The sequence below is a fragment of the Hyperolius riggenbachi genome, chromosome 5, assembly GCF_040937935.1.
Source record: "Hyperolius riggenbachi isolate aHypRig1 chromosome 5, aHypRig1.pri, whole genome shotgun sequence".
In the NCBI taxonomy this organism is placed as follows: domain Eukaryota; kingdom Metazoa; phylum Chordata; class Amphibia; order Anura; family Hyperoliidae; genus Hyperolius; species Hyperolius riggenbachi.
In genome coordinates, this window is record NC_090650.1 from 4,942,152 (window position 1) to 4,955,239 (window position 13,088).

The window sequence follows — 13,088 nt, forward strand, 5'->3', positions numbered from 1 at the left end:
GGCATCAATAATTTGCAATGAAATAAATTAATCTGATTGGATGTGGCTCCACCCCTTTTCTGAATTTGAACCCCAATCACCCAATGGCCAACTGTAACAGGTACAAGTGATTAACAGTGCAAGAATGACAGCAATTAAATATTCCCCTTAAAAATCAATAGGTGGATTTTGATTGGCTTGTATAGGCTCCACCCACTTTTCTGAATATTAATCCCAGTCACCCAGTGACCAACTGTGCAAAGTATGAGAGCCCTGCCATTAACAGTGTAATAATGACTGCAGTTTACATTTGCACAATGAAATTTGTATTTTTCTCCACCCACTTATTTCCTAACATTGTTCAGCTTTGTATTTGGCTGGTGTTGGCTCCGCCTACTATTTCTAACCCTAACACACAATTACTCAATAACCAAGTTTGTGAGCTTTGCAGTCTTTGGCATCAATAATTTGCATTGAGATTAAACAAATCTCATTGGCTGTTTGTGGCTCCACCCCTTTGTCTGAATTTGAACCCCAGTCACCCAATGACCAACTGTACCAGATTTAAGGCTTGTGCCATTAACAGTGCAAGAATGGTAGCAATTACATATTCCCTTTGAAAATCAATAGGTGAATTTTGATTTGCTTTTGTAGGCTCCACCCACTTCTCTGAATATTAATCCCAGTCACCCAGTGACCAATTGTGCAAAGTTTGAGAACCCTACCATTAAAAGTGTAAGAATTACTGCAGTTTACATTTTCTCAGTGAAATTTGCATTTGGCTCCGCCCACTGATGACCCGGCATTGCCCGATTATGTATTTGGCTGGTGTTGGCTGTGCCCACTTTTCCTAACCCTAACACACAATTAATCAATGACCAAGTTTGAGAGCGTTGCGGTCTTTGGCATCAATAACCTGCATTAAAATGAAACAAATCATATTGGCTGTTTGAGGCTCCACCCCCTTTTATAAATTTAAACCCCAGTCACCCAATGATTAACTGTACCAGGTTTGAGGCTTGTGCCATTAACAGTGCAAGAATGGCAGCAATGAAATATTCCCCTTGAAAATCAATAGGTTAATTTTGACTTTTCTGAATATTAATCCCAGTCACCCAGCGACCAACTGCGCAAAGTGTGAGAACCCTGCCATTAACAGTAAGAATGGCTGCAGTTTACATTTTCCCAGTAAAATTTGTATTTGTCTCCGCCCCCTTTTTGGTTATGGGAATAAAAAGTATCCTATACTTTATTCCAGGTAATGTACTATGTGTGTGCCAAATTTCATTCAAATCCGTTCAGCCATTTTTGCGTGATCGAGTAACAAACATCCAAACTTTCCCATTTATTATATTAGTAGGATTTATATTAATTCTACTATTACTATTCTACTATTTGTTCTTGCCCATAGCTGTGTCTGTACGAATCTCTCCCACGGATCCTACAACCTGCGCAATCTCAACCAGCATACACAGCTATTGCAGCTTTTATACCAACCTCTGATCCGGGGGGATCCTCTTCTTTATAATTAAACATTTTATACAAGTTGGGCTGAGCTCCCGTCCAGACATCTCCCGTCTCCGGATCTACGAACAGGTTGTCCACCAGCGTGTCCAGGTCCACCGCCTTGTATGGGCAGAGAATACAGCGTGATTACATGTGTGAGAATCAATCCAGATATCATTATACGACCCAATCCAGAGATGAGAAGGCTGCCATAGTCCTCACCTTCTATAATGCAGATCTGTATGGTTCCTAAAACGGAGTACAGGCTCCCTTTATCAAGAACACTATACTAATACTGGGTAGGGCCTCCCTTTATCAAGAACACTATACTAATACTGGGCAGGGCCTCCCTTTATTAGGAACACTATACTAATACTGGGTAGGGTCTCCCTTTATCAAGAACACTATACTAATACTGGGCAGGGCCTCCCTTTATTAGGAACACTATACTAATACTGGGCAGGACCTCCCTTTATTAGGAACACTATACTAATACTAGGCAGAGTCTCCCTTTATCAAGAACACTATACTAATACTAGGCAGGACCTCCCTTTATTAGGAACACTATACTAATACTGGGCAGGGTCTCCCTTTATTAGGAACACTATACTAATACTGGGCAGGGTCTCCCTTTATTAGGACCACTATACTAATACTGGGCAGGGCCTCCCTTTATTAGGAACACTATACTAATACTGGGCAGGGTCTCCCTTTATTAGGAACACTATACTAATACTGGGTAGGGCCTCCCTTTATTAGGAACACTATACTAATACTGGGCAGGGTCTCCCTTTATTAGGAACACTATACTAATACTGGGTAGGGTCTCCCTTTATTAGGAACACTATACTTATACTGGGCAGGGCCTCCCTTTATTAGGAAGACTATACTAATACTGGGTAGATCCTCCCTTTATTAGGAACACTATACTAATACTGGGTAGGGCTTCCCTTTATTAGGAACACTATACTAATACTGGGCAGGGTCTCCCTTTATTAGGAACACTATACTAATACTGGGCAGGGTCTCCCTTTATTAGGAACACTATACTAATACTGGGTAGGGCCTCCCTTTATTAGGAACACTATACTAATACTGGGTAGGGCCTCCCTTTATTAGGAACACTATACTAATACTGGGTAGGGTCTCCCTTTATTAGGAACACTATACTAATACTGGGTAGGGTCTTCCTTTATTAGGAACACTATACTAATACTGGGTAGAGTCTCCCTTTATTAGGAACACTATACTAATACTGGGTAGGGTCTTCCTTTATTAGGAACACTATACTAATACTGGGTAGGGTCTCCCTTTATTAGGAACACTATACTAATAGTGGGTAGGGTCTTCCTTTATTAGGAACACTATACTAATACTGGGTAGAGTCTCCCTTTATTAGGAACACTATACTAATACTGGGTAGGGCCTCCCTTTATTAGGAACACTATACTAATACTGGGTAGGGCCTCCCTTTATTAGGAACACTATACTAATACTGGGCAGGGCCTCCCTTTATTAGGAACACTATACTAATACTGGGTAGGACCTCCCTTTATTGGGAACACTATACTAATACTGGGCAGGGTCTCCCTTTATTAGGAACACTATACTAATACTGGAAAGTCTCCCTTTATTAGGAACATTATACTAATACTGGGTAGGGTCTTCCTTTATTAGGGGTAAAGTAATTTTCTCTGATGAAGCCCCCACATAAATCTCCGGGGCATCTGGAAAAATGATTGTCTGTAGAATAAAAGGTGAGCGCTACCATCAGTCCTGTGTCAGGCCAACAGTAAAGTATTCCAAGACCATTCATGTGTGGTGGTTGCTTCTCATCCAAGGGAGTGGGCTCACTCACAATTTTACCTAAGAACTGTAACGATTGGTGTCAGCACACAGAGAGAATCTGATTATGGATGATCTGTAGAATCACCAATAATACAAGTATGACTAACCTCTGGACATCTAATGAAGTGTAAGTGTTTGGTGTAACTGTAGGTTATCTCCCGTGAGGCGGGAGACACAGGCACCTCGGCCAGGAACCACCTGAGGGGCAGGTGGCCCTCGGCTGTGCAGGGACTATCTCCTTGAGAGAGGGAATAGAGAGAACCTGGCAACCAGTGATTACTTGGTGATCTGATAACAGACTGTACTGCAGCCATGGGACTCTAGAGGAGTAGAGGCCACTGGCTGCTAGCAGGCCGGACTCCCTGAGGAGCAGGAGTCCTAATAGCTAACTGACACTTGGTGGAATAATGTCACAGCTAGTACAGATAGACTGAGCAATCAAGGGATGAGTGATAGCCTGGAAGGTCGGGCAGGCCAGGTTGGCAACACACGAGCAGATAAGGTACAGAGACAGAAGGCTGATTCGGTAACCGGGTACAGGCAGGGTTTGGCAACAGGTAGGCAGATATGCAGAGGTACCGAATCAGAAAGCAAGAGAGAGGTCGATAGAGCAATTAGTCATAACAGATATAAAGCACAGTCCTAGTCTGTGGTGTGAGGTCCTTGGTCTCGACACCCAGGAACTAGTCTAGAGAATAACTCAGTAATGACACAGTAATCCTAAACTTGGGTGTGAGGTCCTTGGTCTCAACACCCCGGAACTGATCTAAAGTATAACACAGCAATGACACAGTGAACCTAAGCTTGGGTGTGAAGTCCTTGGTCTCAACACCCCGGAACTGGTCTAAAGTATAACACAGCAATGACACAGTGATCCTAAGCTTGGGTGTGAGGTCCTTGGTCTCAACACCCCGGAACTGGTCTAAAGTATAACACAGCAATGACACAGTAATCCTAAGCTTGGGTGTGAGGTCCTTGGTCTCCACACCCTGAAACTGGTCTAAAGTACAACAAGAGCGTAATCTGGCTAAGTGTGAATTCCCAGGTCCTCCTGGTTCTAACACACTGTGGGATCTGACTGAGGTCTGAGTGCTCACACGTAAGTATTCGCAACGGCAGACAACCAGAGACTGACCTGCAAGATCTATATATACTGCAGCGCTCCTCAGCGCCGTCCTGCGCCACGCAGCCAATCAGTAACTGCGCTAGGATCAGCTGATCGACCCGATCAGCTGATCCCTCTCCTATTGGCATAAAGGGCCTGCCTTCTAGCATGCGCGCGCGTAGCTCTCCATCTGTGTGCACTACCAGGCTCAGACAAACCAGACGCATGCTGCTGTGCGGAAACCGCCGGTCTGAACGCGGAAGCAGCCGCCCCGCTTCCAGAACGCGTGGCAGGATCTCCGCAATCCATTACAAGAACACAGCCATTAATAAAGAATGGTACCAAAAGTTCCTCCGACAGCAAATTCTTCCAACCATCCAAGAATAGTTAGGTGAAGAGCAATGCCTTCTCCAGCATGATGGAGTACCGGGCTACAAGGCCAAAGTGATAGCTAAGTGACTCAGGGAACAAAACAATGACATTTCCCCTCCATGGCCAGGACTAGAGACTCCCCAGACCTCAATCTAACTGAGAACCTGTGGTCAATCCTGCAGAGGCGGGTGGACAAACAGAAACCCACAAATTCTGACAAGCACTGATTATGAAAGAATGGGCTGCCATTGGTCAGGATTTGTCCCAGGAGTTAATTGGAAAAAAAAAGGCCAAAAAACTGCAAATATCGACTCTGTGAAAACTTGATGTCATTGTCAATAGATGCCTTTGAAACTTATGAAATGTTTGTAATCATACTACAATGCAGCACGGAAATATCTGACATCAAGATCTAAAAACTCTGAAGCAGCAAACTTTGTGAAAACCGGTATTTGTGCCATCGTCAACACATTTTGGCCATGCCTGTATTATGTGCACCCATGTTTATCTAATTCTGTCACACGTCACTTCATGTTCACATTAAAGAGATACTGTAGGGGGGTCAGGGGAAAATGAGTTGAACTTACCCGGGGCTTCTAACGGTCCCCCGCAGACATCCTGTGTTGGCGCAGCCACTCACCGATGCTCCGGCCCCGCCTCTGGTTCACTTCTGGAATTTCAGACTTTAAAGTCTGAAAACCACTGCGCCTGCGTTGCCGTGTCCTCGATCCCGCTGATGTAATCAAGAACGCACAGCGCAGACCCAGTATGGTCTGTGTCTGCGCAGTACACTCCTGGTGACATCAGCGGGAGCGAGGACACGGGCGTGCACAGGGCCGGATTTGTACTTTTCACCGCCCAAGGCCAGCTATACCGTCTGTTTGGTTGTTATCTCTGTGTGCCCCAATGAGAATTCTACTTACTTTCCCTCATTGGATGTCAGTTGTCACAGATGACAATTTTAGTAATATGCGTATAGATTATAAGTTATGTTTTCCTTAAGAACTTTTATGTTATGTTTGTTATCTCATTAATGATGGACCCATTGTGTCACCATGAGAGCTAGGCTGAAGTGTACCTGCAGGATAGAGCTTACAGGTCTTGCAGGGACAACACAAGTACAGGACAGGGAGTTTGAAGGTTAAATCTGTTCTTGTAGATATGGATGGCTGCATAGAATAGCTTTACTGCCCCTCACTGAGCCGCCCCTAAATTTCTGGTGCCCTAGGCCATGGCCTATGTGGCCTTGCCAGAAATCCGGCCCTGGGCGTGCAGGCGCAGTGGTTTTCTGACTTTAAAGTCAGAAATTCCAGAAGTGAACTGGAGGCGGGGCCGGAGCATCGGTGAGTGGCTGCGCCAACACAGGATGTCTGCGGGGGACCATTAGAAGCCCCGGGTAAGTTCAGCTCATTTTCCCCCGACCCCCCTACAGTATACCTTTAATGTACTTGGGATGTCTTACCTTTACATAAGATAACGACCAGTTTGCGTGTTTCTGAAAGACGTTGATTGTATGAGCTGTGAGATCGGCAACGTAGATGAACCTGCAGAGAGATAAACATACCATGTAAAGAACTTACAATAAAGGATGTTTTATTATTTGTAAATGATACATATCACAGAAAATCAGAAGTGTTCACATTCTGATGTCTACATCAATAAATAGATGCCAATGTGTGATTACAGGGAAGCTCTGTGCTGTGATGTTGGCAATAAAGACAAGAGAATTGTTGGGTTCTGTCTAGTTGGAACTCTTTGCTATTAGCACAGCAGTGTGAGCTGGTATTTCCCAGCTGATCAGGGGTTTGGAGCCAACAATCTGCACTGCCACCAATCTGGTCTAATAACATCAGTGATGGTCACAATCAGCTAATTATGATTACGCAAAACTTTGCGTGCATTTTTGCATTTATGCTTATACGTAATTAGGATTTGTAAATTCAATTGACTTCGTATAGTGATTCGTAATTTCGCCTAAAAGTTCACGTAATTTTCGCATAATTTTGTGCCGACTTTGGCAGTAAATAGCAAAGCCCGCCTACAAGTTAGTGACACCGAAATTGTGACATGTTAAAGACAATAGTGGCTACAAGTAAAAAAAACTATTTTCCAAAAATACCTTGTAGTGTTTGAGAAAATTTATTTTAAAAATGCAAAGAAAAAATGTTTTTAAAGAGAATCTGTACTCTAAAATTCTTACAATAAAAAGCATACCATTCTATTCATTATGTTCTCCTGGGCCCCTCTGTGCTGTTTCTGCCACTCCCTGCTGCAATCCTGGCTTGTAATTGCCATTTTTATCCAGTGTTTACAAACAAAAAACATAGCTGCTTGTGATAGGCTCAGAGAAGCTCAGTCTGTGACTCAGCCTGGAGGGGGCGTGGAGAGGGTGTGTATAACTTCTACCTATCACAGCAGAGCAGCACATTCCTGCCTGAGCCGACAAAGCCAGCAAAGGAAAGAAGATTAGATCATATAACAGAGATAATACAGGCACTGTGCAACTAGGAAAGGCTGCAGTAAGCGAGAGCACATTAGAACAGGTATAGGAACTTATAGGATAGAAGAATTAAGGCTCAACATTTTGTTACAGAGTCTCTTTAAACCAAAAAAATAACAGTTTAAAAACCAATTTTCTTTGCATATTTAAAATCGATTTTCTTAAAAACTACAATGTCTTTTTAGTTAGCATTAGCATGTATGGAGCTTTGCTATTAACCTCTAAGGTCGGCACAAAATTTCTCGAAATTGTGTGAAATTACGCGAAAAATCAAGCGAAATTATGAAATACTATTACATACCAAATTAATTACGATTTTCCCTGAAATTTCGCATTACAATTATGATGCGTAGATGAGAATTTCAATGCGAAATTTCGCATATGTAAAATTTTGGCCCTCCACTGATTAACATAACATTGATTACAGTCAAATATTGATTGGCAGCATGATTGGTCAGAGGGTCAGTTATTGGCAACATCGTTTTCTCTGTGTTGCCGAACTCCATAGCAAAGCCTCAGTATAAATAACTTTTACGTTAGCCCTTACTAAATACTGAATTTGACGCTCAGTGTGTGCGTAAGCTTACCACAACTCCTGTGGCCCGGCGTCTCTCTCCGTTCTCCATAAAAAGGTCCCGGTATGGTCGGCACTCCTGCGGGAATACGTAGCTGGTATACGTGTCCTCTGGTGCCCAAGTAGACATATTACACATGCGCATGCAGCATCTTTCCGTGGGAGTGCCAACCATGTGATATACCGGGACCTTTTTATGGATAACGGAGAGAGACACCGGGCCACGGAGGAGGGGTGGTAAGCCTACAGGGTGTCAGATTCAGAATTTAGTAAGGGCTAAGGCATCCTTTAATGGTGGGCGGTGTTTGGTGAATGTGCAGTAATGACGGGCAGCACGCACTTCCTGTCATGTGACATGGCGATCCCGTTGGCGTTGTGGAATCCCGAGGCCACTTCTCGGACATCGCCAGGGCTGTAGTACACCACGTTCGTCCACGTGCATCCAAAGAACATCTCCAGAAATCTCATTATCATCTTCTCAAAGTAAAAATCATTTGTGGCATAAAAGCTCTCCGGTCCAACAGCCACAACATCGTTCACACTGCAAAACAAACAGAACATTTAATATATGTTTTGCATAGCTCCAAACTGTCCCTCTTTGTGAGTCCTGTCCCTCTGTCCCTCTTTCCTCCTCATTTGTCCCTCTTTCAGGACTTTGTCCCTCGTTCTATGTAAATATATATATTTCTCTACTAGAAATGTGTTTGATTGACTCTAAACTTTATTCCCATCCGTTAAAGCGGAATATAACCCTGCATTTCAACTTAGCTCTAAAACATTATTTACAGCATATTATATGCAACCAGCATTTTTTTTACTAGATCAGCATTGGAAGGGTTACACGCAGAGCTTTAAAGTTCCGTGGAGAGAACTGCTCCCGGCAGCTGAAGTTTAGATAGATACATTTAAGTAAACAGAATGTAACAAGTGTGGAATGTGACTCACTCTCTCTGACTGTGCAGGAGCTGGAGGACATCCAAAGAGTGTGTAACATTCCTCACTTGTTACATTCTGTTTACTTAAATGTATCTATCTAAACTTCGCGGGGAGCAGTTCTCTCCACGGAACTTTAAAGCTCTGTGTGTAACCCTTCCAATGCTGATTTAGTAAAAAAAAAATGCTGGTTGCATATAATATGCTGTAAATAATGTTTTAGAGCAAAGTTAAAATGCAGGGTTATATTCCACTTTAAATTGACATGTTATTAATTTTAAAATGTTAAAATGAAGGAAAATGAACCAGGATAGAAAGGACCAATGTGGTTTGTATGCTAAAACAACATATTTTTCTTATGATATCTTTATGGTATGCGTGACTAGGGGTGTGACGGGGCGTGATCAGGGGTGTGGCAGGGGCGTGGCTTAAGTGTCCCTCTTTCTCATCTCAAAAAGTAGGGAGGTATGTTGTATATATTGATTTGCAGTAAATTTGCATGCTAACTGGTTTTATTAACATCTGACCATCTGTGCCCACCATGTTCCTGCTTTACAGAGCAGCGGTGGAGCATTGTGCATTTCCTGCTCCTAGCGGTGATGCAGGTCCTCTTCACTTCCTCTTCAGTTTAGTGCCATGCAGCCAGCCAATCACCATGCAGCATCCATCCTGGTCACATGACATGAAGCTGTATGGTGATTGGCTGGCTGCACAGCACTTGTAAACTGAAGAGGAAGTGAAGAGTACCTGTATTGCCACTGGGAGTAGGAAGTATATAATATTCTGCTGCTGCTCTGCATTATTATGTACAGGGCACCCCCCCTCTCCTGTGATGAAGGTTGAGGGGGTTACATGTCTTCTGGGGGGGATGGGGGGGGTAAGGGGGCGGCTCTATGTAGTTAAGCCCCTCCTTACACAGGAAGCTGCACAAAGCAGTAACTTCCAGCACCTCAGTGTCATTACCTGTGTGTGGGCGTGGCCCCCTGTTATTGGTTGAACACTAGCCACTCCCCCCCCCCCAGCTCTTCCTGCTGAGCAGCACATGATTGGCTGTAAAACACGGGCAGGCATGTCTGCACCTCGTTGCCGATTTGCGGCAGATCTGGGCATACATTTCTGCGGTTACGTTTCACGTCACAGAGGGTCTCACCCCCTACCTCTGCAGAGATGGATGAGTTATCCTCTTCCAATGCACAAGGACCTTATTCTCTGCATCGAATCTGAAGATCTCAATATCGGTTTTATACAGCGGGGGAGGGTGGTTCACCACAAACAGGTAAACGGTGCCATCTGAAAGACAAGAGGCCAGAAAGATTAGATGCGTTCACAACAGACCGCAATGTACATTGTTCATAGCCAATTATACCCGCACAGGCTGACGCCACTCAGAGCCCAATTACCTCTGAAGGTGCCCATACACTTATAGATGAGGCAAAACGACTGATTCCTCTCTGATTGGCCAATCCATGGAAGCACAGCACTGCACATTATGGCTTATTGATGGACTATCATTCCTGCCCCACCCCCGACTGACCTCCATTCTCTGATCTGTCTGATCCATACGAAATTCCTTCGAATGGACATTTAAGGGGAAACAATTCCCATCAGATAAATCGAATCAAATGGGAAAATCGATGAGTGTGTGAGTACCTGTGTACTCTACAAACAGCAGCTAGTCTGAAAATGAAAAGTCAAAATAAGCATACACACGTCATACTTACCTCCCGTGTAGTCTACTCATCAATATCTTTCTCTTCTCCTGCATCCCTGTTGTCCACTGTGATCAATGGAATTCTCCGTCCTCCATTTAAAAAAATGGCAATGACCCTATAACAGCTTTCTGGTCAGCACACCATTAAATTGTAATATCGCCCACATGAGCCAAAGGGAAACATGGACATTACCTTGCTCATCAGTTGTCCCTTCAGTTATAACTGACAGCAACTGATATATAACTGACAGCAACTGATATATTTCAGTTCTGACAAAATCTTGTCAGAACTGGAAGGAATCGTTGACAGAAGAAAATGTTGAGCTTCTGAGAGGAACTGACAGGGAGGTAAGTATGTAATATTCATTTGTAGGTACATCATGCGTTTAATTTAAATAATTTGACTCAGTTCAGGTTCACTTTAAGCTCCAGTTCGGCTTATTTAAAGGGAACCTAATGTGACAATAAGGTGGCCAGTTAGACTTACCTGGATCTTTTACCAGCCCCCTGCAGTCCTCTGCTCTTCTCCCTTCAGCCACTGTGGAAGCTGGCCAGCTCTGGGCATGCGCAGCTCCAGCTATCTGCCTCCTCTAAAACTGACCTGGAGTTTTTGGCGCATGCCCAGGTGAATTCTTTTTTGAACTGCGCTACAGCATTAATCTCGTAACTATGGTGTGGCGATCAGGAGACACAGAGCTTAGAGCCACGCATGCAGCAGTCAGAGGATCGCAGTGGCTCTTGCAGAATGCACACGGCGCTGTATCAGACGGAACACGTGAGCAGGGACTGGTCCTCATAGCTGGATGTGTGGAGAGCACTTAAACTTATTTTACTCTCTTATTCCCAGTTCAAAAAAGTTTAGAGGTCTGCAAATATACTAAAATGTGCGCACGCGCAATGTTACCCCTTCCATGCAGTAAGTGGGCCAACAGATTTTGAATACTTTGAACAGAATGGCTCATTAAAATTGGCCAATCAAGATTGGATGTGTGTACCAGTTTTATCACATAAAGCATTTTTAAATTACAATTAATTGATTTTCCCATTTTTTCGATAAAAATCTGATTGAATGGGTTGACAAAATCTGATAAAAAAATATAAACCTGACATTATCGTTTGATATTTTTGGGGAAAATCGATCGTAAGTGTATGGTATATTGGCTCGATTATTCGATCAAGAGAAAACATTTATCAGATTTCTCTTGGCTATAAAAAAAACAAAACTAAAAATCGAATTGTGAATGACCACCTTATAGCTTCCTACACATGTTGGACGGTGCTTGGTTGAGGCAACCTCGGATAAAACTCTAGTCTAATCAAGAATTGGAGGCAACCTATTATTGGTTTTATAATTATTATTGTTACTGAGTTCAATACGCTGCGTTTCTCCATTCAAATTTGTGCGCGGGGAAACGCTGGGCCTGATTCACTATTCGGTGCTAACCTAGTTAGCACGCCTAAAGGCTTTGGCCGTGCTAACTTGGGTGCTAAGTAGTTGGCATGCAGAGAGGTGAATCAGGCCGCGCGTGCAAAACTTTGCGCGCGCAAAGTCCGGTGCGCGCAAAACGATGTGCCTATAAGCAGGGCCGGATTTCTGGTAAGGCCAGAAAGGCCACGGCCTAGGGGGAAAAAATTAGATAAGATAAGAAGGGCGGCATGACTTGGAGAGAGAAGAGGTCATATGTCAAAGTAAATTATCTCCTCTGGTCCCGCAGCGCAGCCAACCAGCGCCCTGCTCTGCACTAATAGCTGAATTCCAGAGGTACCCAATCCCTGCTTCTCTCTCTCACTTCCTGATGTGTTCAAACAATCAGGATCAATCATCATTGTCACCAGTGGTGCTCAAATACCCCTTTTAAAAATTCGAATTTGGTCGAATTCGAATAGTAAATTATTCGAGGTCAGTCGAATATTCGAGTCGAATATTTTTTACTATTCGATTCGACCTCGGACTTCGAGCTCACTATTCGAGTCGGTATTCGAGCTCACTATTCGAGCTGACTATTCGAATTGGCCCAAAATAGCTTCCAACACTTGTTTTGAGGGTGAATGATGCAAGAAACATCTTTTTTTCCAAGTAACAACAGCAAGTGATTATGTGGGGATGTTCCTTTAAAAAAAAATGTGGAAAGAGAAGTTGTGTCCTTAATTTGGTTCAGTAGTGTAGTGTTACTGTATATACTTGTTCTTCTTCTTCTTTATCTTTCTTAATCTTCTTCTAGATCTTCTTCTTCTTCTTCTTCTTCTTCTTCATCATCTTCTTCTTCTTCTTCATCTTCATCTTCTTCATCTTCTTCTTCATCTTCTTCTTCTTCTTCTTCATCTTCTTCTTCTTCTTCATCTTCTTCATCTTCTTCATCTTCATCTTCTTCATCTTCATCTTCTTCATCTTCATCTTCTTCTTCATCTTCTTCATCTTCTTCATCTTCTTCATCTTCTTCTTCTTCTTCTTCATCTTCTTCTTCTTCTTCTTCATCTTCTTCATCTTCTTCTTCTTCTTCTTCATCTTCTTCATCATCTTCTTCTTCTTCTTCATCTTCATCTTCTTCATCTTCTTCTT

The 13,088-nt window shown here is 43.2% G+C and overlaps 1 protein-coding gene across 1 annotated transcript in view; it reads right to left on the reverse strand.

The window, feature by feature from the left end:
- LOC137518529 (serum paraoxonase/arylesterase 2-like) overlaps window positions 1-13,088 on the reverse strand; it is a 59,311-nt gene that overhangs the window by 8,334 nt on the left and 37,889 nt on the right. The window contains exons 5-8 of the mRNA XM_068236510.1: window positions 9,975-10,107; window positions 8,225-8,425; window positions 6,273-6,354; window positions 1,477-1,605 (exon numbers count right to left, since the gene is read on the reverse strand). Of these exons, the coding sequence (XP_068092611.1) occupies window positions 1,477-1,605; window positions 6,273-6,354; window positions 8,225-8,425; window positions 9,975-10,107 (545 nt within the window). The remainder of the gene's footprint in view (window positions 1-1,476; window positions 1,606-6,272; window positions 6,355-8,224; window positions 8,426-9,974; window positions 10,108-13,088) is intronic.